General features: G+C 39.2%; 2 protein-coding genes across 3 annotated transcripts; one reads left to right on the plus strand and one right to left on the minus strand.

Moving 5' to 3' along the window:
• On the plus strand, positions 1 to 22,142 carry LOC306866735 (serine/threonine-protein kinase WNK1-like). Of its 2 annotated transcripts, XM_079412041.1 has the most exons (25): positions 1 to 753; positions 1,821 to 2,979; positions 8,066 to 8,238; positions 8,335 to 8,555; positions 9,976 to 10,133; positions 10,419 to 10,507; positions 12,323 to 12,542; positions 12,782 to 13,064; positions 13,171 to 13,295; positions 13,431 to 13,523; positions 13,643 to 13,756; positions 13,947 to 14,030; positions 14,502 to 14,581; positions 14,665 to 14,815; positions 14,941 to 15,057; positions 15,285 to 15,392; positions 15,474 to 15,528; positions 15,607 to 15,747; positions 15,931 to 16,640; positions 17,798 to 17,899; positions 17,997 to 18,439; positions 18,518 to 18,711; positions 18,796 to 18,888; positions 18,978 to 19,129; positions 20,393 to 22,142. In XM_079412041.1, the coding sequence occupies exons 2-25, from the start codon at positions 2,272 to 2,274 to the stop codon at positions 20,675 to 20,677; spliced, it is 4,899 nt and encodes a 1,632-aa protein (XP_079268167.1). In that variant the 5' UTR covers positions 1 to 753; positions 1,821 to 2,271; the 3' UTR covers positions 20,678 to 22,142. The 2 variants fall into 2 exon arrangements, with proteins under 2 accessions (XP_079268167.1, XP_079268168.1); XM_079412042.1 differs by lacking the exon at positions 13,947 to 14,030.
• LOC306866736 (DNA repair protein RAD52 homolog) lies at positions 21,542 to 26,494 on the minus strand. The gene is made up of 10 exons (XM_079412043.1): positions 26,117 to 26,494; positions 25,884 to 25,985; positions 25,671 to 25,764; positions 25,471 to 25,538; positions 25,282 to 25,400; positions 24,316 to 24,391; positions 23,926 to 24,203; positions 23,683 to 23,855; positions 22,831 to 23,076; positions 21,542 to 22,521 (listed from the first exon to the last, which is right to left on the minus strand). Exons 1-10 carry the CDS (start codon positions 26,180 to 26,182, stop codon positions 22,460 to 22,462), a joined length of 1,284 nt encoding a protein of 427 aa, XP_079268169.1. The 5' UTR covers positions 26,183 to 26,494; the 3' UTR covers positions 21,542 to 22,459.
• Positions 26,495 to 27,282: the final 788 nt, after the last annotated feature.

Raw genomic sequence — 27,282 nt, forward strand, 5'->3', positions numbered from 1 at the left:
GTAAAAGACATTACTAGGATAAAGACAAGTAGGGGGAGTGGACAGAGTCCGGGTTATTGTTTATCACGAAACCGGTTTGTTCATGTAGCATGCATTTATACGATGGCGAAAATGTTGGGAATCGATGGCATGCAGATTACGTAGCCTTGAACCCTGAGCGTGCAAATCGTCTACATCTGTTCGGGATCTTTCGCTGTCAACAATAGAGCCACAAAGCGCTCGGTAGCGCGCTGCAAAGCACCCAAAGCCAAGTTTCGTGTCGGCGTAAATGCATATAGTCTCGCAGCTTTACGAATATTGTTTTGCATCCTGTTGATGTAAATACTGCAACGTAAACTTGGACTGCATCGTTTGCACGCGCGACGTCATGCAGTAGATGAGTGTACAAGGAAGATGAATCGAGGTCAGTTGAAAGGGAATAACAAAGAGAACCTGCTCTGCAGTCTCGCGAGCAACCATTAGCGGAAGCGGCACGTTAGTGTTTGACATTCGAACTTTGTAGGATCGCGAGAGACGGTAACTGTTACAGAGGGGAGGCACAGTAACCGACGTTTAGCCATTTTGTCAGACTTTTACTGGATAAAAATTGCTTTAAGCGAGAGACGTTGAGCTTTTCATTTGCTTCGAGCCGGATAAACGTTATTTCAAATACTGAGCACGCGCGTTTGGGGAAATACCGGTTAAACCTGGAGTTGGCTGTTGGTTATTCACCGATAACTGAAGAAGATGAAGACGACGACACTTAACATTATGGTAAGTTTTTGTCTTAAATGTGGTGGCAAAATGGTCAGCAGTGAAACTAAACGAAGTCGTGACTATTATTTATTGATTTATTTATAAGTAGTTAACCTTGGTTCTAGCTCATTTATGGTTAACGCCAGATACAATAAGTGGAAAGATATTCACTTAAAGGGATAGTTCATCTAAAAATGTAATTGTTTACTCATTCATTTACACGTTATGTCGTCGTTGAAATCCCGTATGAATTAATTTCTTTGGGGAATACAAAAGAAAGAATTTCGAAATTTGCTGAATTATGATTATTGTGAATGGGGACGGAGTCTTTCAATCTTAAAAATTACGCAAGTCACCATAAAAGTATTAGCACTATAAAAACTAGTCCACATAACACTTGGGCTAATTTCCAGTTCTTCTAGATTCTTATAAGTTTAAGAAACTGACAATGACTTTTGATGAAAAAAAAAATGCAAGCTTGACATCTCAAATCATTTCTTCTCACTGTATGAGGGAAAAATCAATTCAGTATCTTACATTTTGTGTTTCTCGAAAGAAAGGAAAAATTATATTATTTAAAATGTTTTTGTTCCTTTTTATTATTTGAAACCATAGACTATTTTGTGTTCACACATGACAAGGACAAATCTAATTTACTAATCCCTCAACATATGTTCACTGTCCTGAACAAGTTAAGTTACTTCAAATTAAAAGCATAGATGTAGCGTAAATTACTTTTGTTGTTTGTTTAAATAGAATTATATATAGTTATGGAAATGTGCTATGTGGAATTTTTTTAAATTTGACTTGAGGGTTAAATGTGAAAAATCAGTGAGTTACTTCCTCCTACACTGTCTTTATCTAAAAGTTTCAGTATGACTGGTCTAATTTTAAAATAATAAGTGTCACATCTTGTCGTTTTAGTTAGTTAGAGTAAACTCTTTTTAACCCCATTTGAACGGGTTAATATTTGCCTGGTTGTGAAAAAGCCAATGCCTCTTGTATATGCAGCCATTTAAGTTGAGTGTAAATTTGTTAACTGTGGCTAACCACCTTGGTTAAATTATATTTTGTCTCTCTTTCAGTGAATCAGACGCAACTGTTAAACTTTGTGCTCTTGCACGACCTCGGAGTTGAAAGTGATTATTACATTTATCAGCAGGCTACTGCCCTGCCCCCTCAGGAGACCCCCTATGTGGATTGAATACACCTCGCAGTTTTACACAGGATGGATGAGCTGGATGTGAGGTCTCCTTTTTGTCATCATCATCATCAACAACAACAACGTATTTTGATCTGTGCATGGATCCTGCGTTACATTTATCACCAAGTACTTCCTGTGCTCCTCTCCAACACCTTAGTTTGCAAGAGTATTGACTTTATCTGAACTGCTGTTTTGAGAGGAGAGAGGTTTTGGCAAGGTTTTACTTGGTTTGAAGCAACCTCTTCTCGTTATCACACATTTATACAGCTTTTTTTTCATGCATGGATAGGATATAAGATTTGACCCGACTTCTCGCTCCTCTCAGTGGAGAAATGTCAGAAAATCTCAACGACAATATGGTCAAGTTCCTTTCCCCCCCTTCGAAGAGCATCAACGGCTCCAGCTCAGACACGCTGGTGGGCGAGCGTCTAGGTGTCGAAGTCCGCCGTCGCCACCACACCATGGAGCGAGAAATGCTGAAGGCAGAGCACCGTTTCTTCCGTCGCAGTGTCATCAACGACTCCAATGCTACGGCGCTGGAGCTACCCAGCAAGAATGCAATCCTAACCATCTCAACGGACTCCCACGCTCTTGTTTGTGAACCTCCTGCCTTGGAAACCAAAGATGCTTCAGTGGCCACACAATCTGAAGGGTTGGTTACACCAGAAAAGGAGGGTGACGTTGTCGAGACAGCCGTAGAGTCAACGCCGGTGTTGATTGTGAATACCACACGTCTTCTCTCTGTAGAAGCACCACGTTTGGTTGCAGAGTTGAAATCTGGAGATAATGTTAATGCAAAACGAGAGGATGAGAAAGAGGAGGATGAAGAAAGTAAAGACAAGGCACGAGCTAAGGCAGAATTACGGGATGCGAAGGCGGAGCTGGAAGACAATGAGGAAGTTGAGACAAACGCAGTCGGGACGTCGCCGGATGGCCGCTTCTTGAAGTTCGACATTGAGATTGGACGTGGCTCTTTTAAGACAGTCTACAAGGGTCTGGATACTGAAACCACAGTGGAGGTGGCATGGTGCGAGTTGCAGGTACATTTCTTGTATTTTTGTACCTTAAGTTTTCAGTTACATATTTCAGTCTTTGTCAATGCATTAGAGGCCAAGAACCAAACCAGCCAGTAACACAATATAAACGTTTATATAGACGAAATACTTTCAAGGCACTCACGTGGTAAGATAAAAAGCCTTTAATGTACCGGGCTTAAATCATTACAAAGTAAAAGTAGATCTACGCGTTTCGGCAAAAACAGCCTTCTGTGTCCTGAAGAAAGCCCGGTACATTAAAGGTTTTTTATATTACCATGTGAGTGCCTTGGAAGTATTTTGTCTATATAATTAGATTTTTACCTCCACCACATTCAATGAGCTCCAGTGGCTTTATAAAGACACCCGTGTAGCACTCTCTGCTTCTGTTTCATTATAAACTTTTATTTGAAGCAAAAAAGTATTTAAAAAATTGGACCAATAGAAAAAGGTACAAGAGTATGTAATTGACGAGTTCAATGAGGAATAGAACTACACAAATATTTTGATAGCATAGCAGGACTTGATTGCACCATTTGTGGTGCTTCATTCTGTACAGCATCATGGGTAATTTCATTTTTCACCGTTAAAATGAAAAGTTGAAATAATGAGAACAGAGGTCATTTAACAGACTAGGAACTGACAGTAGTTCTGTCTTTAAAGGTTTATGAGTTTAAATTAAATTTCCCTATGGAGAAGATAAATGGAGTTTTTGCTTCCGAAACCTGAGTGTTACGCTTTATGGGTAGGATGTCACAGCTTTTGACAGCTAGGATAACAAAGTGCAACACTTGACGATGTTGGCACTCTTGACGGTGGTAAATCACTATCTGATCTGTTCATTTGGGACTGAAGTATACGTTCTCATTCTCTGAAACCTACAACCCTGTCTCGAGGCCTTTATAGCACCTTTAAATGACAGTCTGATGAGTAGTCAGTTTGATTTTAACTTCAATGCCTCATCTACACCATGTGCCATCAGCTTATATTGTTCATGTTTCATTTTGCTGTATAATCTCTTTAGAAATAGGAAATACTTTTACTAGTCCTTTTTGTCACACCTCTGAAGCATCTCAATACACACATCTGACACTTAACACATCTGGCATTTGGCCTGTGTTTTTATAGCTGTTGTCATCTTTGGCCGTAGCCCCAGTATTGTAGTATCATCCTTAAATAGAAAATCCTCATTTCCTAATTCGATTATTCTAGACCACCAGGTGTGTATTGGAAGATGTGTGGCATATGTAGTAAATCATAGTGTTTATTTAAGGTGTACTTTGAGACAGTTTAATTGCAGTGGAAGCCTGTTTCCATGTCAGAGTAAAAAAAACTGTATTAAATTGCAATTTTAGACTTTACACGTTTTTACGTCATTTTTTGGAATTGCATTTATATCATGCAATTTTGAATTAACACTACAGTTTTAAAGTTAAGGGTTGGTAAAATTTTAAATGTTTTTTAAAACTGAAAAATCTTTGCTCACAAAGGCTGCTTTTACTTGTTAAAACCAGTAATATTTTGAAATATTATTACAATTTGAAGTAACTGTTTTCTGTTTATTTCTGTTTTCAAAATTTTCATCCGCTGCTACTCCAGTCTTCAGTGTCACACGATCAGAAATCATTCTAATATGCTGATTTGGTGCTCAAGAAACTTTTTATTATTATTATTATTAGTTTATTATAAGTTCAAACGAACAGCATTTATTTGAAATAGAAATCCTGTCTGTCACTTTAGAATTTAGTGCGTCCTTGCTGAATAAAAGTATTAATTTCTTTCAAAACAAATCTTGCTGGCCCCAAACTGTTGAGTAGTAGTGTATATTTCATAGTGTGACACTTTCATATTTTAAACATAATTTTTATTTTCTACGATTTTGTTTTATTTTGGAGACAGAACCAGTCTTCAGCCATTTAAATTTTTTTTCTCTTAATTATTCTATTTTTGATAATTAATGAACTGTGAGAAACATGGGCTTTTAAACATTTTGCACCCGTTCTAATTTTATTGGTTTATGATATGATAAAAGCATAAGTAATCTCTGTGAGGTGTGCTTGCATAGCAACAGCACCTCTGTCGGAAAATCACCAGCTCATAAGTTTTGTGGCTCACTTCTGAGAAGTCTGTTTGCATACAGAGACCTCCTCCTTTTTGTTTTCATCATGTAGAGGGAGTTTTTTTATGTACCAATGTGCCACATAGAGATGTGATTTCAAAAGTGGGTCAAGTTCAACCACCAAAGCAATTGTAATCTCCTGTGTGAAGTATGGTGAGCTGGTTTGCCAAGGCTTGACTCTGCTACTGCTGCTCTCCACCCCCTGCTGCCTCTTCTTTTGCAGAGCAATGACGAGGCAGCACCACGTGAGCTGCAGTTCTGCTCATGGCCCTCACGCATAGCCAGCTCATACACTGAGCTGAAACAAAAGCCTCTGTCGTTCTCTCTAGCTTTCGGCCTCTCTTTATCTTAATTTTTTTACATTTCATGTCTCGCTGTCTCTTTCTGTCTCCTGGCCTTTCTTGTGTGATACAACGGTATGTGTTATAAGCTGCAAGTTCACACTGCTGCAGAAAAGGGAAGGGCCTATGTATCTCCCCCACAAGGCCATCTGTCTCCAGAGTCTTATGTTAAACTCAGGGATATTCCCCTCCCACATTTCTCTCCTTTGCTTTCTCACATGCTAAACACATTTGAACAATATGTAGGTCACCAAAAAAAGAAAATGAAAATGGATCTCAGATGCTTCTCTTTTTTACAGAAGTTCCCTCTCGATGTACCACATTAAATACTCCAGTTATACGGTTTAGCCAGATAACTGAGTCATCATTGCGAGTGCATACCACTGACATTCAAGCAACTGCTTGAGTTTCATTCCAGTTGTCCTGCATTTGCCTTTCGCCCTGCATTTGATCCCTTTAACGGACCCCTGTAAATCCATTTAATCTTCTGCAGTAACCTTAAACTGTTTAAAGATTTATTTTCCCAGTTGACATGATTTGTACTGGGTACAATTGTGTATTTTTTAACTATTTAAAATTTTTTAATTTAAGTTAATTATTTTTTTAAATAAATTTATTTAAAAATGTATTAGATTTTTGCCTGCTGAAAGTTTCATTGTACTGTTAACACTTCCGGGGGCTTTGTGCTCCCATCAGAACTTCATGAGCTTTGCTTATAGTCTTCTTGAGAGATGGAAGTGCTGTAAGTGTTACAATCGCTTAAGTACAGCCATTAATTTACAGTAAATATATCTATAGTACCTTTCAAACGTTTGGGATCAGTAAGGGTTTATTTATTTTGTTTAGCAAGAATGCATAAATTATTTATTTGAAATAGTAAAAGTCTCTACTATTTCAAATAAATTCTGTTCTTTTTAACTTTATATTCATCAAATTAAAATTTCCACAACACAAATTATGCAGTGCAACTGTTTTCAACAGATAATAATAAGAATAAGAAGTTTCTTGAGCAGCAATTCGGCTTTTTCATCATAGGAATGAATTGCGTTTTAAAATATATTAAAATAGAAATTGTAATAATATTTCACAATAGTATTCTATTTTTGATCATATAAAGGCAGCATTGATGAGCATAAAACACTTCTTTCAAAAACATTTAAAAAAATCTTACCAAACTCTTGATCGGTAGTCTATGATTTAGATTTTTTAATTCCTTTAATGTAACATTATAGTCATTTTAAATCGGAAATTAGGCCACACGGATCCTAACAAAAAACATTCACAAAGCATGTGACCTCCATGTGTTCACTGATTAACATTACTGACTGATAGATGAGCGTATGAATGTCCAAACTAACTGTGCTGCCCCTTATAAGCGCCAAGACCTTTGCACTCTATCCCAACCTCCTAAACTTCATTTGTCAATTTTAAATGAATTGTTAAATGTATTTCCAGGTAATTTGTGTTTGAGATCCTCTCACTAATCCTAATTCCTTATCTCCCATCTGAAGTGGTATGTGCCCTCACACGTGAGGCGGATTCATGCCAGGAGGTTTATCCTCATACTGGAGTTCAGTGTGCGGGCCAACCCTCCTCTGGGGAAATACTCCCACGCTTCGCTGGTCTGGTCCCATAGGCCACAGAGTGCACCGCATAGTTGGAATTGTCAAAGAGGAAGGGAGAGAAAGTAGGTCTGTTGTAGGGTGGGGTGCAAAGCAGAGTCCCCCTTCCTCCAACCCACATCATTCAGCACTGAAACTGCTTTCTACAGAACTTCACTTCATTTCGGCATTGTGTTAATAGTGTTAATTGTACACATGTGAGCGGTAATAACAGAAGTTTTAACCCTAACTTAGTGTGAATGCCCATCCCTGCTGGGCTTGGCAAAGGCAAACTCACGGCTAAATGTTTCTCATTCCAGAGATGGCAGCTGACCGCACCAAATGTAGGTCAACTAAGAATTGCCAGTTGAAATGAGTGCATTTTTTAACTGTAGTCAGACACAGACTGCAAAACGGTCACACTGCTGGAATGGGCTTGAGCCAAGCACTTTAAGTTTCTTTGTAGATGATATTAGTGCTGCACCATCTACTTTGATTGCAAATTAGGTTTTTGCAAGCAGCAGTATTTCCCCCTTGATGAAACCACAATTCAGCACACTTTTTTTTTTTTTGTCATCATCAAAGAAGATAGTGTGCACACAGAGGTGTTGACACTATGAAAGCAGTTGAGTATTGAGGGTGTTTTGTAAGAAAGGTGACTATAAATTGAGTTAAAGCACTGCAGTTTTTATGTAGCATCTCCTTTTAAGTAATGAAGAAAAAAATGTACCTTCTCTTATCAGCCACTTTGACACTTATCATTTATAAGTTTAGAAGTTTTCTAAACAGGGCAAATTAAAAAATGGGTGAAATTTCACAAGCAAAATCCAGACATTTCAATAGGAATCTGGGATTTTCACGTAAGAGAGAAAAATTTCCTCATGCAACTTTCATTTACGCAAATTTGCCACTTTGACCAACAGAATGCTGCTTGTTTTGAAAAAGATTTCTGTGTGAGCTGTGGTTCTTTTTTTGCTGATGAAATTGTGACCATACCTTTATGCTTACAAATATATGAAATTCTTTTTCAGGATCGCAAGTTGTCCAAGTCAGAGCGGCAGCGTTTTAAAGAGGAAGCCGGAATGCTGAAGGGTCTTCAGCATCCCAACATAGTACGCTTCTATGACTCCTGGGAGTCATCCTTGAAAGGCAGGAAGTGTATTGTCCTGGTGACTGAACTTATGACATCTGGGACACTCAAGACGTAAGTGCTCTTATTTGTTCCTGTCAGGTTTTTTTTAAGCAGTCTTCGTCATCGAGGCCACCTGCTATGATTGACTTGTTTTCTGTGCCCTTGTAGGTATCTAAAACGGTTTAAGGAGATGAAGATCAAAGTCCTGCGCAGCTGGTGCCGGCAGATTCTGAAGGGGCTGCACTTTCTTCATACCAGGTCACCTCCCATCATCCACCGGGACCTCAAGTGTGACAACATCTTCATCACCGGACCTACCGGATCTGTCAAGATTGGAGACTTGGGCCTGGCTACCCTCAAGAGGGCCTCCTTTGCCAAGAGCGTCATAGGTACGGCTAAGTATTTGCAACTGCATTACCGCCTCTAAATCGAAATCCATTTGAATTGTCTGACTCAGATTTGTGGTTGGGGGGAAAGGCAAATCCTTCATTCCATGTTTCTTTTTCAAGTTTCTTTTCTTCTTCTGCTTCTTTTCAAAGCGTGTTTTAATGACAGTGGTGAGAAAGCAGACCACAGCGTTTCCCTGAGCGCTCGAACCGCAGCAAACCAGGGCTCCCGCTTTACGGGAAGATGTCTCTTGACACCCTCCTTTAGTTCAAACATAGTTTTTGTCTTCTCTTCTGCCACAATTTCAGGTACCCACAGACAGAGTAAGTAGTTGTGGAGCGGTTGTAGGTATTTTGTGACTCGTCTGCAGGGAAACCTGATCTGATCATGGGATAGAGCTAGAGCTAGAGCTGAGCCCTGGGTTGGCAGGTACCGTGAGTGATCTTTTGCTCTGGTTCGGAAATTTGTGGTCTGTTTCTTCAGTCAACCATGATTTAATGATGATGATGCTAATGAATCTGTTCATTTTTTCCTCCCACAAGGAAATGCTTGTTTTCTTTCAGTGTGTCAGTGTCTGGAGCTCAAAGCCTTAAACTCTCTGCTCATCTCCCTCATACTTTTAGCTTTAAGATCTTTGTGTTTTGTTTTGGAAGCGTTAGGCTCTAATTTCAGGTCTCCCCTTATTCTACTTTAAGGATTATTTAGTGTACTGCAGTACAGACAGTAAGTACGCAGAAATGAGCCTGGTAAGTCCACCAGTATTATGTGACACATATCAGTCTGAATCATTATCAATATGGGAAGTTTGTCCGTGTGAGACCTTTGTCAATGGGTAACTTGGTTACTAGTTCTCCTGGTGCACAGAACATCACTTTTCAGTAAGCTATGGAGTGTAACATGTTTGAATTGCTCAACCTTTTCTCTTCACAGGTTAACCCCAAAGGTAGGACTTTTTGAAAGGTTTGTTTTCCATTGCTAGTGTTTTGGTTTGGTCTTGTGATAAAAGCATCGGGCCCTCTGACCACGGACTTGTTTTAAACTTGCTATTTGGGCTAACAACAAATATGTTGATTTCTTAAATTCATTCTGTATTGTTTAAAGTCATGTGGTTAGTCCAGGCCTTCGAGTGAGTGCTGTGCACTAGTTTGGTTTTTCTCATACACAGTCCTGCCCTTGAAGGTCTTACATGGAGAAACTTGGGCTTCTTATCATTGCAGTCTAACTGAGGGCAGTTTCCCTTTCCTCTTTTTTTTTATTTTTTTACTTTCTATCCCCTTTTTGCTCTCCTTCCCTCTACCTCTCTCTTTTCTCGCAGGTTGTGCCCGAGCGGTCTTCAACGACAGCATCATCTTCCTCTCACCTCTTCACTGAGAGGGTGTAATAGGCTACTGAGAGAGTTCTGAACCATTCTTTTAATTTAAGGTACCCCTGAGTTCATGGCGCCTGAGATGTATGAGGAGAAGTATGACGAATCGGTGGATGTGTATGCCTTTGGGATGTGTATGCTGGAGATGGCTACTTCTGAGTATCCGTACTCCGAGTGTCAAAATGCAGCTCAGATCTATCGCAGAGTCACCAGCGTAAGTCCACACTTCACCGGCGGAGGAGAGTGTCCCCGCACACTCATCCTCTCCTTGTTTGCTGCACTATTTTAGTCTTTTTGCCCCCTGTGGGGGTGTTTCCTTTCTGCTTTTTTTCTCTCACAGTGGTAAGTTGTTTTTTTACCTCTACCAGTAAATGCTGAAGCCTCTAAGTCCATTCAGACTTGATTCAAAATGTAGTATTTTTGAGAAAATCTGGCCCCAAGTTAAAGCCATCTCCGTTTTCTACACCAGTGTTTTGATTGTTTCTTGTGCTTTTTACAGGGGGTGAAGCCTGGCAGTTTTGACAAAGTGGCTATTCCTGAAGTGAAGGAGATCATTGAGGGTTGTATACGTCAGAATAAAGATGAGAGGTGGGCTGACATTTACAGAGAATGAGAGTTCAGTTGTCGTATTGTCATAAGGTCTATTTTTCAACTGTTTTTCTGTCTTGTCCACTGGAAATTTGTGGTAAGGTATTTTCAGTGTTTCATTGGTTACATCACAGTTTAATATTGAACAGACTATACTTGCAGCTCATTTTCATTTGTGTCATATGAAATACAGTGTCTGATTTTATTGAGATCTATGTTATTACCACACAATTATTTAAAAATGTCTTTAATCCAGTTTTATCACATGTAAGGTCATAAAATATCTGCAATGTCTTTTTCTTAACCTGGCTTAAGCCAGCAATGCATGTGGTTATGTGCTTACATCAGAATGAGAGGAGAATGAGTTTGAACAAGTTTCCACTGACATTTTGGATGCTTTATTTAACATTTAACATGAAATACTCCCAAGTCAGATAAACAAATGATTGTTTTGATGTCACTACTGAGGAATAAACTGATTTTTCAAAACATTGGTATATTATCGGTTTGTATGTAAACCAGTAAAACAGACTCGCACTGTGTCCTAAGCAATAAAATAAGCAATTTGGGTGTCCACACAATCAATCAAATATCACAGCCAATCAGAAGCGTGCGTGGATGGGCTCTCTCTGGAAGAGCTCTGCACTCACAACAAAATGGATAATTTTATAATCTAATTCATAAATATTAAACCTTTTTAACATTATTAAATGTACATACAGAGTGACTGATACCTAATACCATCTTTGTTATAGAATACAGTGAGTTCAGTTTTAACGTACATCTTTACATTTATTTATTTTCAAGATCTGAGGTAAACCATCTGTTGTTGCTTTCAATATAGCTATAAATGCCACGCAATATGACATTCAAACTCACATTAGACACGTTTAACTTTGAATAAAGCACACAATCATTACCTGAGATTATTACGGTCAAATAGTTTGTATGTTGTTCCAGCTGCGACGTTGCGGAAATAGAAACCGTTTCTAAAATAGACGTTCTGCGTGTTGCCGTCGCAGTTAGTTAGGAAAAAACTCTAACATGGAAAAAATAGCCTTTGCCGTGTCGCTTGTAGTTAGTACACGGTGTCATTGTAAGAGTTAATTTGGGAGTTAAAAAACAGGAGTTGCAATAAGGTTAATTAATGTGATTATTAAACTTCAAGAAGAGTAGTACTAATGTAATGTAAGGCCTACGGTACTACATGAGTAGTACTTCACGTTTCAGAGTAAAAACACGGCACTTTTGTGCATTGCTTGCAGTTTCAGAGTGGGTCGCCATCAAAAAGTACTGCTCATTTATTCTGAACAGTTGACTGTTAATGGATAATGACAGTGTTTACTTTATGGTGTTTATATTATAATGTTCTAGATGATATAAGAGTGCACATTATATTTTCATATTTAATGACCTGCTGGAAGTAGTAAAGCTTCAAAATACAATTTCAAAAAATTTGACCTGGTGTATTTCGTGCTTGTTTATAATTAAATATAGGCAAACAATCGTATATCTGCTTGTTATTGGTATTTTGATTACACAATAAACTGTCTACTCTCGTCATTTCACAATAAGCTGTTTGGCATTTAATTGGAAGTAAACTCTTGTGGCTTCGCTTTGGGTTGCCCCATCACAGGAAGGAAAGACTTATTTATTATATTTAACACATTCAGTACATAGAGTCACAAGATGGGCACAATTCTGTTTATTTCTTGTCTTTAATCAATATATTGATATGTTCTTCTCAATTATTGGTACAGGTCTTTAAATTAAATTAACTTTCTTTTTCTATTTTTTTTTTTTTTTTTTTTTTAGGTATTGCATCAAGGACCTCCTAAGTCATGCATTTTTCCAGGAGGAGACTGGGGTTCGAGTAGAGCTAGCTGAGGAGGATGATGGAGAACTAGTTTCCATAAAGTTGTTGCTGCGCATTGAGGATGTAAAGAAACTGAAAGGGAAATACAAAGAGAATGAAGCCATTGAATTTTCCTTTGACTTGAATAAAGACGTCCCAGATGACGTTGCCCAAGAAATGGTAAAGATACTTGGATTTCTGTTCTGTTACCCAACTACAGATTCAAATCGGTTGATGTTTTGAATCTGTAATTGGTAAATTTTTTGGCCTTACATGTAATTAATACATATATAGTTATTCTGCAGTCTTTCAGTGCTTAAAAAAAACCTGAAAGTCTGCAGAATTCCCCCTTGGCCGCCTTATAATATTGACCTGTCATTGTTTTTGAAGTTAAATTCTGAGTAATCTTCTTCTTCTAGGTCGATTCTGGCTATGTTTGTGAGGGTGACCACAAGACCATTGCAAAGGCCATAAAGGACAGAGTGTCCCTGATCTCCCGTAAGAGAGAGCAGAGAAAACTTGTGAGAGAGGAACAAGAAAAGAGGAAGATGGTGCAGGAGAATGACCTCTCACATCTAGGACCGCATACCGACACCACAGCCAAGCCCCCTGGTCCCGCTCTGGCCTCGGTCATTATAGAGTCTGAAGAACATGAAGCAGACCATCACCAGCAACTGCAGCAGCCTGGGGCCTCTGCTTCCAGTTAGTGTTGCAAAATGAGTCGTTTTGCTCTAATAAAATAAAATAAAAAAAACAAGTGAAATGTATTTGTATGGGAAAACGCTCTGAAAGTCTTATTGTCTCACAGCTGTAGGTTTTGTGGACTCTCAAGGTTCAGCGTCTGTCCCTGAGACTCACCCTGCCCAGCCAGGCACATCTATCAGCACTGTACAGCCTGATCCACAGCACACCATGACCCATCCACAAAGCATGGCGAGTCATTTCCTTTGTGTTTTGTTACCTGTCCTGGTTTTCAGAGCTAGTCCTGGTTTTCAGAGCTAGTCATGTTAATCTGAAGAAAAAAACTTGTTTCTTTGCTTTCTCCACTAAATTGCTTCTCCTCAACAGTCACAGTACCCAGCGCAGGCCCCTATGCAGCAACCAAGCAGTACTTTGACCCCGGGTCCGACTGCCCAGACTGCAACTGCGGCCACACCCCAGGTACATTTCATGTGATCCATAACATGAAGACAAAAACATGTTGCTCTATATATCTGTTGTCTGTTAAACATACACCAGAGTCAAACATAAACAAGAGTATCCATGTACTCTCCTCTTAGGTGATGGGTCAGGCGGCCACTTTGCCCTCTGCTGTTCAACCTACCGTCCCCTTGCAGTACCATCAGCCACCTCAAGATGGCAGCGCTCCTCCTCCGAGCCCTCAAATCTTACAGGTACAGTATGAAAGGTGCCCTCTGGTGGCTGATCTTACATCTTCCATTGGCCTGCATGTTGCTTAATGAATGTTGTGTGTGCTTGCTTTGCACACAACATCCAACTTCTTGTTGGCTCATACATTAATGCTACTGTTCTTTGCTTCTCCATCCTTTTCTTGCATGCTGGCTGCTCTTACATGCTTGTCAGATATGGGCATGTCAACTCAGCCCTCCTGTTTTCTCACCACCTCCAAATGCTGAACAGCTCTATTTTCTATATCAGGCCTGTCAGGTACTAGTCGTGCCTAACACTGTGGTGTGTGAATTAGCAGTTCGTCAATGTGGGTTTTTAGTGCTGATAATAATATCTACAGTGCCAGTGACTGAAAAATGCTTTTACATATGTGTATTTAAAAAGTATATAGTTTTTACACAATATTTTCTGAATGTATTTATAATGCTAAACAAAAAAATTGACAAGTGTTGGTAGATGCTTAGTTTTCAGTGAATTTTGAGTAAATGTTGTGTAAAAACAAATAATTATTACTATTTAAAATAACACTTTTTCTTTTTCTTTTTTTTAAATTCCTGTGTTGTTCCTGTGATGGCGAAGCTGAATTTTCAGCTTCAGATTGCATCCACGTTGCATCAATTTAAAACAATGCCTTTTTTCTGGACAAAGAACTTCTCCTTGTGATTGTGTGCTATGGGTGATTTGGAGTTGAGTGGCATTCTAAAATTCTAAATCAATTCTCTATTACAGGCACCATTGACCGTGTCCCAACCACAGCCAATAGAGCAGTCACAACCTCAAACATCTCTGGTTCCAGCCTCCACAGAAAGGTAAAATATCTTTTTTTTAAATTCATGTTCATTAACATTGACATTCCAGTAGAGAGAAGTTTAACTACTGATGTTGCCCTCAGTGGTCACTCCGATGCTGCTTCAGGTCTGAGCGATGGGAACGAGGGCAGGCATGAGGGGCGCTCTACGAAACGACCCCAGAGCCGCTCTGTACGCAGCCGCTCACGCCACGAAAAGATGGCCAAGGCCAAGCTCAAGCTCAATGTACTGAATGTAAGTTATGCTCAAATCTAATTTGATTTGTTTTTAATCATTTGATTTGTTTTAATCACATAAAATTTTGGTGTATAGTGTACTATAATAAAAGTGTGAGCTTATTGACCTGTTTGTTTTTGTAGATTTCTAAAATTGGGGACAGAGTTGCAGAATGTCAGCTGGAAACCCATAACAGGAAAATGGTCACATTCAAATTTGATTTGGATGGAGATAATCCTGTAGAAATTGCTGAAATTATGGTACACCTTTCTCTTACTTTCACCTTTTTTCAGTGGACTGATTGCCAGAGACCTCTTCATTTGAAATTACAATGACATTTATTACAATTGTTTTTTTGTTTGTTTGTTTTCTGCATTTAGCATTTTATGCATTAACCTTTTTGATTCTCAGTATCCAGGATGTTTAACTTCTTTAAATATTTAATAAAATTTGATTGTAACTTCTGTGTGTGTAACTTCGTTTCAAGATCAAAAGTGATTTTATCTTGGAGAGCGAGCGGGAATCCTTCATAGAGCAGGTTCGAGATGTCATTCAGATGGCAGATCAGAAAGGAAAAGCTCAGAAAAATAGTCAGGTATGTTTGATTTTTCAGACCATAAGAACAAATATGAGAAATGATTTGAAGACTACAAATGAAATTTTCCTATTACTTCAGGTGAGCAGTAATTTGGGCCAGCAAGTACCTGAAATTTCAACATCCAGTGTGCCTGGTAAGTGTACTTTGTGGTGATGTTTTATCCACCACCATCTTGCAACCTGTCTCATTTGACATATTTCGCATTTTACAGGTGTGCCACCTAGCGTAGCAGCACAGGTTGTACATTCAGCAGGCCGGCGCTTCATAGTTAGCCCAGTGCCTGAAGCAAGACTTCGCGAGCCGTTTTTTGGACCTCCTTCTGCAAACACATCATTTGAAGACTCCACACCAGGTATGATTTACACATCCTCAATTAAAAGTGCTTAAACATGTATATCAAGTATTTATGATATTATGCTGTTTAATGTTTCATTTGTATCTGCCACGTAATAGCCGATGAAGCTGATATGACAATAAATTTAAATTCAGCCAACCAACCAACATTAAGAATGATTCCATGTATTCTCACTTCCAGCATCTGATCCCACACCAGCCAGCAGTGTTCAGCAGCAGGACCAAGCTAGCTGTGCACCTGGCTCAACCCAGATATCTGTGGTACCATCCACACCTGGAGGTCTTGCCCCAGATACTTCTCAATACCAGAGCCCTGATCCAGCAGCCACTGCAACTCTGACAGCAGTCACCACTCAAGTAACCACTCCTACACCATCTACCACTCAGCAAACCAGAACAGGGAGGACGTCTCCTTCTCCAGCCCCAACTGAATCACTAGTTCCACGTCGGCTGTCACTTCCCACCCCTTCCCAGATTCCTCAAAATGTTGTGGCTGAAAGCAATGGCTTGGATCAAGCTCAAGCCGGCATCCAGCAGGTGCAAGTCGTCCCTGTCCCGCAACTATCTGCGACAGGAGATGGTGAGAGTGATGTACAGGGGAAGCCGCCTGGAATTGAAGACATCCATGCTTTAGATCAGAAGCTGCGGTCCCTTTTCAAGGACTCTTCCCAGAGCTCCTCCAGCCAACCTGATGGATCTGGAGAGACGTCTACATCCTCTCCACCCAACACTATCAGCACTAACAATACTGGCTTTGTCTCCGGTGTGATGCCTTCCAGTTTGTCTCTCAGTTCCAGTGGGAACTTTGCACCTGGTGCTTTTGCCTCTATTGTGACACCCACAAGCTATGCCCAGACACCATCTGCAGATCCATCCCCACAAAGGCCACAGGTGGGGGAAGTTACCAACTTGCTGATTCAATGTCTATGTTGTTATTTAGATGACATGATGCTTAATTATTTTTGGTCTAAATTAATTTATTAAAATTGAATTTAATATTAAAATATTATTTTTTAAAAACTGAAATAAAATAAATGAAAATTAGAAATGCTGTCTTGGCTAGGGTTGGGAATCGAAAATCGATTCCGGTTAAGGTCAGGAATCGGATACTTGTTGTCAAATTTAAATTTCGATTCCGCCTATCGATTCCTATGCGCTTCTTTTTTTCTTCATCTGTGGGGACTGGACCCAGCGATCTGCCAGGACCTTGCTCCAAAGTTTGGCTACATTTGCGATCAAAAGCCAAAAAAGCTAATTATAATATCTGTGATAGCTAAACGTGTTGCAAGAGAGGTGTCACCACCAGCATGACAAAGCACATTAATTTAATAGATCGTTAAAGATCGCGAACACGATGCAAATACCAGCGTGATTCTATTCCTAAATTACAATGATTCATCTGTTTCATTCATCATCCTTTGTCGTATGCGATCACAATGTTGTGATCACTTGGTTCGTCTGTGCAGAGTACGATCACACCAGTAAGTGTGATTTGAACATTTAAATAAAGAGAGCAGCTGTCATCTGTCATGAATGAAAACACTTCACAGTCTTTTCATCCACACAGTATCATTATTTCTGTTACAAACATTAAAATCACAGAAGTACTGGGATAAAAGTTTATAGTTCAGATATAAACTGTGTGTACGATGTCTATGGTAGCGATTAAAATGGAGTAAATCACCTTTTGAAAGTAATTTTGACACTTCAAATGAAGATTTATCGATTACATAGTTACGCCAATAGGTGGCGAAAAGGGGCTGTTAAAATGTATTTGTCTTTGAATCATACAAGAGACTCGTTCAAGAACGCTGATTCAAACAGTAATGAAACAAGTACATCTTGAGTGAGTCATTGAATCATTCATTCATAAATTACATGTGATTTTGTTTAAAAGAGTACATTTTTTAAATCTTGGCATATGTATTTTTAACTAGATTTTTAATTCCTTTTCTTTACTGTAGACAGTCTTATTTGTCATTGACCTTTAAAAATGGTACATTGTATTTTACACTCATTCATGTTTATACACGCACTCTCTTTTACAGACCTCCATATCTGTAACTCAACCAGATGGACAGACCAGCGCTGAGGAGAAGGAGCCAACAACATCACCAACCGAGAAAGCTTTCAAACTTGGACGATTTCAGGTAGCTTTATATACTAATCAGTGTACACTAGGCCTCAGATTTTATGCCTGAAAGATTTGTACAGCAAGTTCATGTACATCCTCATTCTCCATTTCAGGTTTCTGTGGCCAATGATCAAGACCCAGGCACTGCTCAAGATCCAGCAGTCATAGTCTCATCTTCCTCCATCACCCCATCTTCAACAACAACATCATCGTCATCCTCTTCCTCATCATCACCATCATCTCTCTCTAGCCCTGAAAACACTGTTCATAAATCTCAGACCCCTCCCAGGGTCAGCCCTGAACCCGTCCCATCTACCACTACAGTCGGCCGCTTTCAGGTGACCTCCAGCACCGACATCAAAGTGGGCCGCTTCTTAGTGACTACAGCAGAAGGAATGAGCTCCTCCATAAGCTCTGCTGAGGGACCAGACTCTGCTAAAGAGTCTAAAATGACCCCTTCCAGCGTGTCCATCACCAATCACTACCTCAGCAGTGACAACGACTCGGAACCAGAAGATGAGGGGTTTAAACGAGAGATGAACAAGCTCAGGGAGAGGTACTTGTGTTTTCTGTGAGCTCATTCATGATAACTGTGTATCTTGTGATCAATAATTTAACTTTTTTGTTTTTTCAGACATATGGGTGAGATCCAGGCATTACAGAATAAACAGAAGAAGGAAATCGAGGAACTCTATACACGTCTGGGCAAAACGCCGGCCTCTGTGGTGATCCCTCCCACCGTGGCTATCGCAACAGGCAGAAGGAGACCCACTAAGGGCAAGGGGACCAGGTCAAGAAGCGGTAGCGGTACTGGCTCTTTTCAACAAGGTATCAGAGCTTAGTGATTTACATCCAACTGTAACATAAGCTTGTGAAAAAATGACATGAAAAATGTTGTTTGATTTTGTCTAGGGAACAAACAAGCTGTACAGAATGGAAGTTCAGTCAATCAGTCAGCCACTGGAAAGACTGAATCCATACCAGGCTCAAACATTCATGTGCAAGGTAGGACTTTCACCATTTTATTTAGATAATTTTTTCTTCTCAAAATGCTCACGTCTTTCTAATAGGTGAATATTAATTGTGGCATACAGGTACCACAAGTCCAGTGAGAGAAGAGAATGGACAGAGCCATGACCAGGACCAAGCACCTGCTGCTAATCTGCCACACAAGGGCACATTCACAGCTGACCTCCATCAGCTGGTTGATAACTGGGCCAGGGATGCCAAGAACAAGATGCCACAGGTCAAGAAAGGCTCCAAAAAGAATGCGCAAACCCATGATGTGCATTAACTCTTACTATGCCAGAAAAACTACACTTAATTTTCATTTAATACATTTAAAAAACCTTCCAAGATTGCACAGTTGTTTCCATCACCCTGTTTTAATACGCATTTTGAAGTATTGCATCAGAAACGTCAAATTTCGGAAGAAAGAATTCGCTAAAATTTTTTACACTCGCTTGAGGTGCTTTTTTGTCTTCTGCAAAAAAGGGTTAATGTAAATAATGGGAGATGGAAACGCATTTGTCGGATAAATTTCTCCGTGCGCATCAAAATTACACTTTGCGGAATGGGATGCATAACCTGACTAATCAGCGGACTGATCTTGTTGCACAGCAGCATTCTGTAATGCCCGAGCAGTCTTTCTGTATTATTGCCTCCCAGAACTGTCTTACACGACTGTTCCTGAACAGCAGGCATCCACGGAAACAATGACCGCATTCATTGCGTTTCGTCTGCTCGCTCTGAGGCGCAAGTCTTTTCTTCTCCCACTTTTCTTTGTGATATTTAGTGCCAGTTTATTAGGAAGTGACAATTTTGTCAGATTAAAATACTGCTTATATTTTTGCACACAAGTTAAATTGGCAACTAAAGATGGAATCCTGGCTAATGTGGTTTTAAAAACTTATTTTATCCCAATTTTTTTGTGTGTTGAGCATTTCTATGCTTATTAGAGTATCACACTGTTAGCTTAGTAGCATGCTAATGTCACACTTTATTGAAATCATCTGGAAGTCAAACCTCAGCAGGTTTTGGTACAGACTACAGAGCTTTAGTCTTTGACAAATCTACCAATGTTAAAGCTGGCATGAAATTAAAATTGTCATTTTTGTAAATGCTTATTATAGTTTGTATTGAGAATGGGGAAAAAAAAAAAAAGTGAAAAGTATTAACTCAATCTGGTGACCTGTGCCAGCCTTCTACAATCATTCAGTTTGTTTGAACCCTGCCCCTCCACTATCGACTTTAAGCTCAATTTTTAAGTGCAATGAATTAAACTAAGTCTCTGCCCTATACTATGCACTCAGATGTGTTGTCAGAAAAAAAAAAAGGTCTGTTGCTATTTCTGTTTCATTGCAACTTTAACAGTGGGCTTGCATAGTGATATACATATATAAGTAGCTCAGTGCATTATAGTGTTATTCAGCATGGTTGTAACATTATATATGAATAAATCTTGATTGGTCGATTAGTACTAATCAAAGCCAACTGTCTTCTTCCTCAGATGCCACGTAAATACTCTGCACCAGGTCAGCTTTGTTCCATGGGTGGTCACATGCCAGCCACCGTCAACCCTACAGCCGGGCGGAAGGGTTCACTGTGTGTGCCCAATCAGCAGTTTGGTTACACCTGCCCCACCTACAGCATGCCCCAGTGGGCTCAGACAAGCCCGCTGTCATCCACCGCTCCCCCCGCAGGACTACAACAGGGCTTCCTCGTACCCTCAGGAGCTCACCAGTCTGGAAACAGCTGCGGGTCAGCCAATCTACGCACCACTCAGGCGAGCTGAAACAGCTGGGTTGGTTCAAGGATGGGAAAAGCTGTGCTTCGTGGGGTTGAGATTATCGGACCTAGTCCTTTACATGGACGTGTTTTATACAACAGTTTACATTGGAAAGACTTTCAGGTCCATATAATGTGACTCGGGTTATTCGAATCTGCTATTTACAGACTGATAGATGAATGTGTACATTTGATAAAGAGGCACAGGAAGGGTTAAACTGGTTTTTGTCTTAAACATCAGATATATAGCCTTATAGTACAGATACCGTCCTTATTGTAATAGGCAGTGAAATACAGTGATGGTGTTGCAGTTTACCTACAGTAGAGTTAGTGAATGGATGGAAAAAGAAGACCACACCACCAACACAAGCCTGAATGAGTGTATCCTACATACAAGTCTAGATTGTTGGTAGACGGATAAAGAAGGTAGGAAGGAAGGAATGTTAGGAGTAACGGCATTTTAGAGACAAGTTTTGGGGAACTTCTGTCCTAATTTGCTTAAGTTGGACTTTGAAATGAAAGGAAGAGGATGTGCAATTGAGGGAGGTTTAAGCAGGGTTTTATAGCTCTTCATACTTGCACGTATTTCATAGCATTGTTAATTCGTGACTCTCTTTTTTATATCATTTATGATGAGCTTACAATAATACAGTGTATCTTATATAGACATTCACCACTATCCAAACCTTTGAATGTAAGTGGATAGAAGGCTTAATTTGGATGAGGGTGAGCATCCTGTTTGAAAGCACATTTCGTCATCCAATCACATGTTGCTTTCAATTTGAATTAAGCTAGCCTTAAACCACAGGATTATGTATTCCCCGTCTAACCATCAAAGCCCTTGCTGTAGTAAATGAAATACTTGATCTTTGTGGTGAAAAAGATTTAATATGGTGCATTTGACTGCAGCAACATAGAAGTACAGTATTAAACTACAGCACTTCATTACCAGTTTAAATCACTCCCCCAAACCATTTTTTCTATACCACAAATTGAGTGCCAATTGTTTGCGGAAGTGACATCCTGTCACCTCTAAAATGATCTGCTTGACTTCTCTAGAGAAGGTAAATGTTACTGCAATGCAGAAAACACAGCGTTTAAAGGTTTAACCGACCAGGGAGGGTTTATTTGTTACTTTTGATACTTGAGTTCACAGATTTGAATCCTTTGTAACTGACCAAAACCGCATTTAGACAGTTAAAACCGTTGAAATACCACTAATCACAGTCACACGATCCCGTCACATAACTGAAATTCTGAAAACTGCATGGTTTCACAATCCACAACTCACGTGTTCCCGTAGAAAACAGCATTAAATTTGTGGGGTCAAAAATTGCTGCTGATGTTTTCTTTCAAAAAGGTTTCCATCCAGGGTCCTTTTGGTGATTAACTATGGTTTTGCGTTAAAAACAAATATGTACATATATATATTCAAATGCTTAATAAAACATTTTGGATTTGTCCTCCCACTACATTGTACTTTTTCTTACAAGGTGTTTTTTAGAATTTTACCCACAGCTTTTCACATCCCCTGCCATCAGCTACCAATAAAAATAGTAAAATGTGGTAAAATAGCCCGGGAATACAGTTTCAATCCATTCCAGATTTTTATTCTCCAAACATCAGAAATAAAATTTTAAATAGTCCTATTTCTGTTTTACATTACAAATTAGGATGTTCCGTCCAAAAAGACAAACACAAACATTTATTAGCTTTTTATATTCACAAATTAGTATAAAAAAAATCTTAAAAATATTTTCTAAAAGAAAACTATAAATAGTTAATTTCATTACGTGTCCAGTCTTCGTTTCTTCATCATCTGGCCGTGTCTGTATGGGCTCTGTGGTCCACCTTCAACAGTTACATTTACAACATCGTTACCAGAGGTCCATATTTAAAAAGAAGCAAAAGTTATTTTCTCTTAATGAACAGGCAAAGTCAACAAGCACAGGCTTGTTACGAATTGTGGGCCACAGGCTGCCAGCTCTGAGAGTGTCAAGTCCCTGGCTATTTATATTAATGGGGACATGGGATGTTTACATGAGTGAAGAGGCAAAACCAGAACTGGGCATGTATATACTTGCCTAATTGCAAAGATTTTTTTTTTATATATATATATATATATATATGTATTTATTCTGCAAACATGTCAGACTGTACCTGCTCCTGCTGTAGTTCTCATGTCTGAGGATCTATACTGGCCATATCCTCCCTGGCCTTGAGGAACAGCATGGCCCTGAGGTTGAGCTGGTGGTCTCAGGTGCTGGTCTCTCTGCGGGGTCTTGCTGCGCGTCATCATCTTGTGCTGGCTCGGTGTCGTGGGACGGGGAGGTTCTGTGGAGCGGGTTCCATGATCGTCAAGCATATCGATGCCGTCCAGAGTGAAGTCCCATAATTCCGGATCATCTGAGAAGTGAGAAATGTTTAAATATTTCACCTTACAATCTAATAGCCTTTTCCTGTATTAAAACCTCAATCACCAAAAGTCTTTCCACCAGATTAGTGAGACCTATTGAATGGAGAATTTTTTTTAATTATGTCATTTAGTAATTCTTGTCATTTTAAAGACAAAATGAGAAATTCATAGACACTGGCCATGCTTTATGGAATCGCAATGAAAGAGGACTGGCGTTTAAGCTTAAAAATTTTTTTGAAATGACAGAATTTAAATTTTTTGCTATCCTAACAGCATCTAGATCCCAGTTTGAAAAGTCCTGCTTTAAATCGGCCAGTATTTACCATCACTGTCACTGCTGATCATTTATATGTTCCCAGTGCACATGTACCATGACCACACCTTTCTTTAAAATACTCCTTACCAGCCAGATACTCTTCCTGCTTAGTTGTCACCAGGTTACCGTTTGGTGTACTGTGGTTAACAGGACCTACAGCCTGTCCTAAAACGATAAACCCACCGATGGAGAGCATTTCACACCTGACACTCCTGCAGGCAAAGACTTAAATCTTTTATACTCATGGCTAAAACATGAACCCTTAAATTTTCCATCACACCTTGCTTAGACTGCAGCGGTAGCTGCTCAGCGGAAGCGTTGGACTGTAGCAGCTTCTTAGCCTCCATTTCCTGTCTGAACTTTTGCTGCAGCTGCTGCTGTCTCAGCTTCCTCTGCTGCTTGGAGTCCAGTAGAGGATCGGACGAGGACAGGTCAGCCATGTCAGCTGCTGACCTAAGAAGCAGATTTGTCATAAGTGCAGCTGGCTAGTGTTGTAGTTGAAGTTAGCACCAAATAAACTCACCTTGAGGTGTTGCTGGGCCTATTTTCAGAGTCCTGGTGAGCTGACGTGTTGCCAGAATGTGCTGCCGTGTTTGTCAATGAAGTCCTAGATCCAGCACCGCTCTCATGCCCTCCGCGTACAGGGTGACTTCCTATCCGCTCTGAGGGGATGTTGGCTGGTTCCGCTGGTTTGATAAATTCCCTGCTGTTGGCTCGGGCCAGGCTGTCAAACCTGGCCTTCTCCACGGACGGCTCGCTATCACTGCGTTTGATTTTGTCTGGGTCTAACATAGGAGGTGGCTGAGATAACAGAATGTACACCATATTTCAGGTACAGAAATTAAGAAAATGCATTTAAATAAGTCAGCGTATCAACAAATTTGGCCCAAATGTTGACAGGATTACTTCTTACCGGCTTTGGTATTTTATTGATGGCTATGAGATACTCCTTATTCAGAATACAATTTCCAAGTGCATTTCCAAAACACCTTATAAAATTGAAATAACAATTACATTAAAATTCAATAACAGTTATAAAAATTATAATGTATGGTCAGTCAATCATCGCAAAATTAATCTTGACAGGGTGATCAGTATCCTGATGTGAAGTAGAAAGGTCTTATTTTGCAGTAATTTTAATGGGATTTTGTGGTAATAACTAGCTGACTATATTTTATCCTACTTATATGGCTTCTTACCAAATAAATAAATCATTTTGATTTTAAATTATTATGTAAGAGAAAATATGTTGGATACATACATTTCAAATGTTTTGGGTCTCTTATACAGCAAAGACAGCAATATTTTTATATATTATTGCAAATTAAAATAAAGTTTCTACTTAATACATTTCAAAATATAATTTATTCCTGTGATGGCAAAGCTGAATCTTCAGCAGACATTACTCCAGTCTTTAGTGTCCGAGAAAAGAAAGCATTCCAATATGCTGCTCAAGCAGTGTTGCCAAGTCTGCAGTTTACCTGCGGAATTGGGCTACTTTAACAATTTTGCCACGGGTTGAAGCGACCCCAATAATGTGATATTTAGTCCCTGGAATGTGATTTTTACCGGGAAACCCCCTCGAAACGCCGTTAGGCTAGTTTTGAGTAGCAATTGGGTGGGTTTTGTTGTGAAAACCTAGCAACCCTCTGCTCAAGAAACATTTCATACTAGTATCAGTATTTATTGGAAATAGAAATGTTTTGTAACATTTTAAATGTTTCTACTGTCACTTTTGCTCAAATTAATGCATCCTTGCTAAATAGTAGTTTTATTTATTTTAATCTTACTAAATTTTACTAAAAACAAAAAACACTGACCATAGAATGCCACAACTGACCAATCAGAATCAAGCATACATAGCAGCAGAAATAATTACTTGAGTGCTCTTTTCAGTCCATCTGTGACGGCTTCTTTTCTTGCTTTTTCCAGTGACAGAGCTTTAGATTTGAGGCCTTCACTCACCCCATATCCTACATCCTCATGGTACGAGCCATCCTGTGGAAAAAACGCTGAAGAAATGGTATGCTCCTCACAATGCTGTGTCTGTCTTATCGAGAGCTCTTACCTTTAACTGAACCCTCACAAAGGCACTGACTCCAACATAAAACTTCCCATTGATCAGGTCCACAAAGTCTGTAACACAGATTGACCAGTCTTTTTAAAACTAAGTAACAAACCCTAAACTAATCCTGAAACCTGATGTGAATGCAGCATTAATGGGAATGTTTGAGAATGTGCCTTTTGTTATAAATATGGTGTCCTTACCAACATTTTGTTGAGAGATTGAGTGCGACCATCCATTATAACCAAACATTTCATTGGCCAGACTTATAACTTTGTGACCTTCAATATAGCACACCTGCAAAAAAACAAGACAAAGATCTAATAATATGAAAAAACAGCAAGATAATCAACTTTATATTAAATCAGCTAAAGGCTAAATATTGATAAGTGTACATTAAGTGCATTAATTCTCACTTTTTGCCCTCCTCCAGCCTGTCTGGAGCTGATATATTCAGGTCCGAGTTTCTGCCTCAGAGCATTCTGGACTGCCTGATACTCCTCTGCAGTGAATGCATACTACAACACACAATAAGCACTAAGAAATAACTCTGGAAATATTACTATATTAGTACATTATAAACCGTGTGTATCTGTAGCTATTAACATAATATCAAAATGACCAACACACACGTCCCCAAAACACATACCTGCCCAAAACACGTGCTGGCTGTAAGAGGTTTCCTCGCCTCTTGCCTCCCACTGCAGTTATCCATGTGTGTTTTCTGATCGCTTAGTCTCAAAAGCCGTCAATATTCTCTTTTAAACGATGATGCTTGATGTGTATAATGTCTGTGGAGATCGCTAAACTGTTACAACAGGAAGTCTGACACAACATTACGCGCTAACTTACGCCCATGGTGAGTTACCACCTACCCCGCTCTCTGTTGAGCAGACAAACGGAACAGGTGAGCGTTCAGTCAAGGTTACTATAGCAACGTTCTGATAAAAAAATCGAACGCAGAGCTGCAGAATTCTTAAAGAGCGTTTGTATATTCCCGCGTTAGAACGTTTACGCCGCCCCGCCCAATCACGCGTGCGTACTACGTCATAAAGACTGAGCTATACTGTGTGTGTGTGTAGAGTTAAGAATCTCCCTTTTTGTTCTTAAATATCCGTTTGTCCCAAATAAAAGATTGTTCTCTGCTTTCACCATCTCGACATAAAAATATACATTAACACTGAAAAAATCAACAGCTATGGAGGGCCAAATTACTCAAAATTTAATAATTAAATGTTGAAATACGTAAATAAATCGTTAAATACATAAATGCATAAATATTTATTTATTCATTCAATCATTCATTTTATGCATGTCTCGACCCGACAACCGTAACCCTGAAAGTGAAATGTGGAGGAAATTAATGAATGAATGAATATTTATGTATTTAATTATGTATTTAACGATTTATTTATATATTTTAACATTTATTTAATTATTTAATTTTGAGTAAATCCATAAACAGCAAGATAAAAGGCGGCATTTATTTGAAATCCAGCCTAATGATTAATATCAATTTATAAATGACTTTTACCTTTTAAAGTCGTCATGAAACAAATAAATGTATTTTTGTATAATAATAATCATCATAATAATAATAATAAAAATAATAATTGTTGTTCATTTATATTTTTAAATCACAAATTCTGCGACGAAGTGATTAATAGCATGACTAAAAAGCTCAATTTAATTTAAATCCAATTTATTTTAATTCTGCTCCGCCTCTTTAAGATAAAGCGCTGGTGTGCTAAATTGTATCCCTGTCACGGTCAACTCAACAAGGATTATCTAAATCTAAATTAGGGATCCAAAAAA

This window comes from Barbus barbus, assembly GCF_936440315.1.
Source record: "Barbus barbus genome assembly, chromosome: 48".
Lineage (NCBI taxonomy): Eukaryota > Metazoa > Chordata > Actinopteri > Cypriniformes > Cyprinidae > Barbus > Barbus barbus.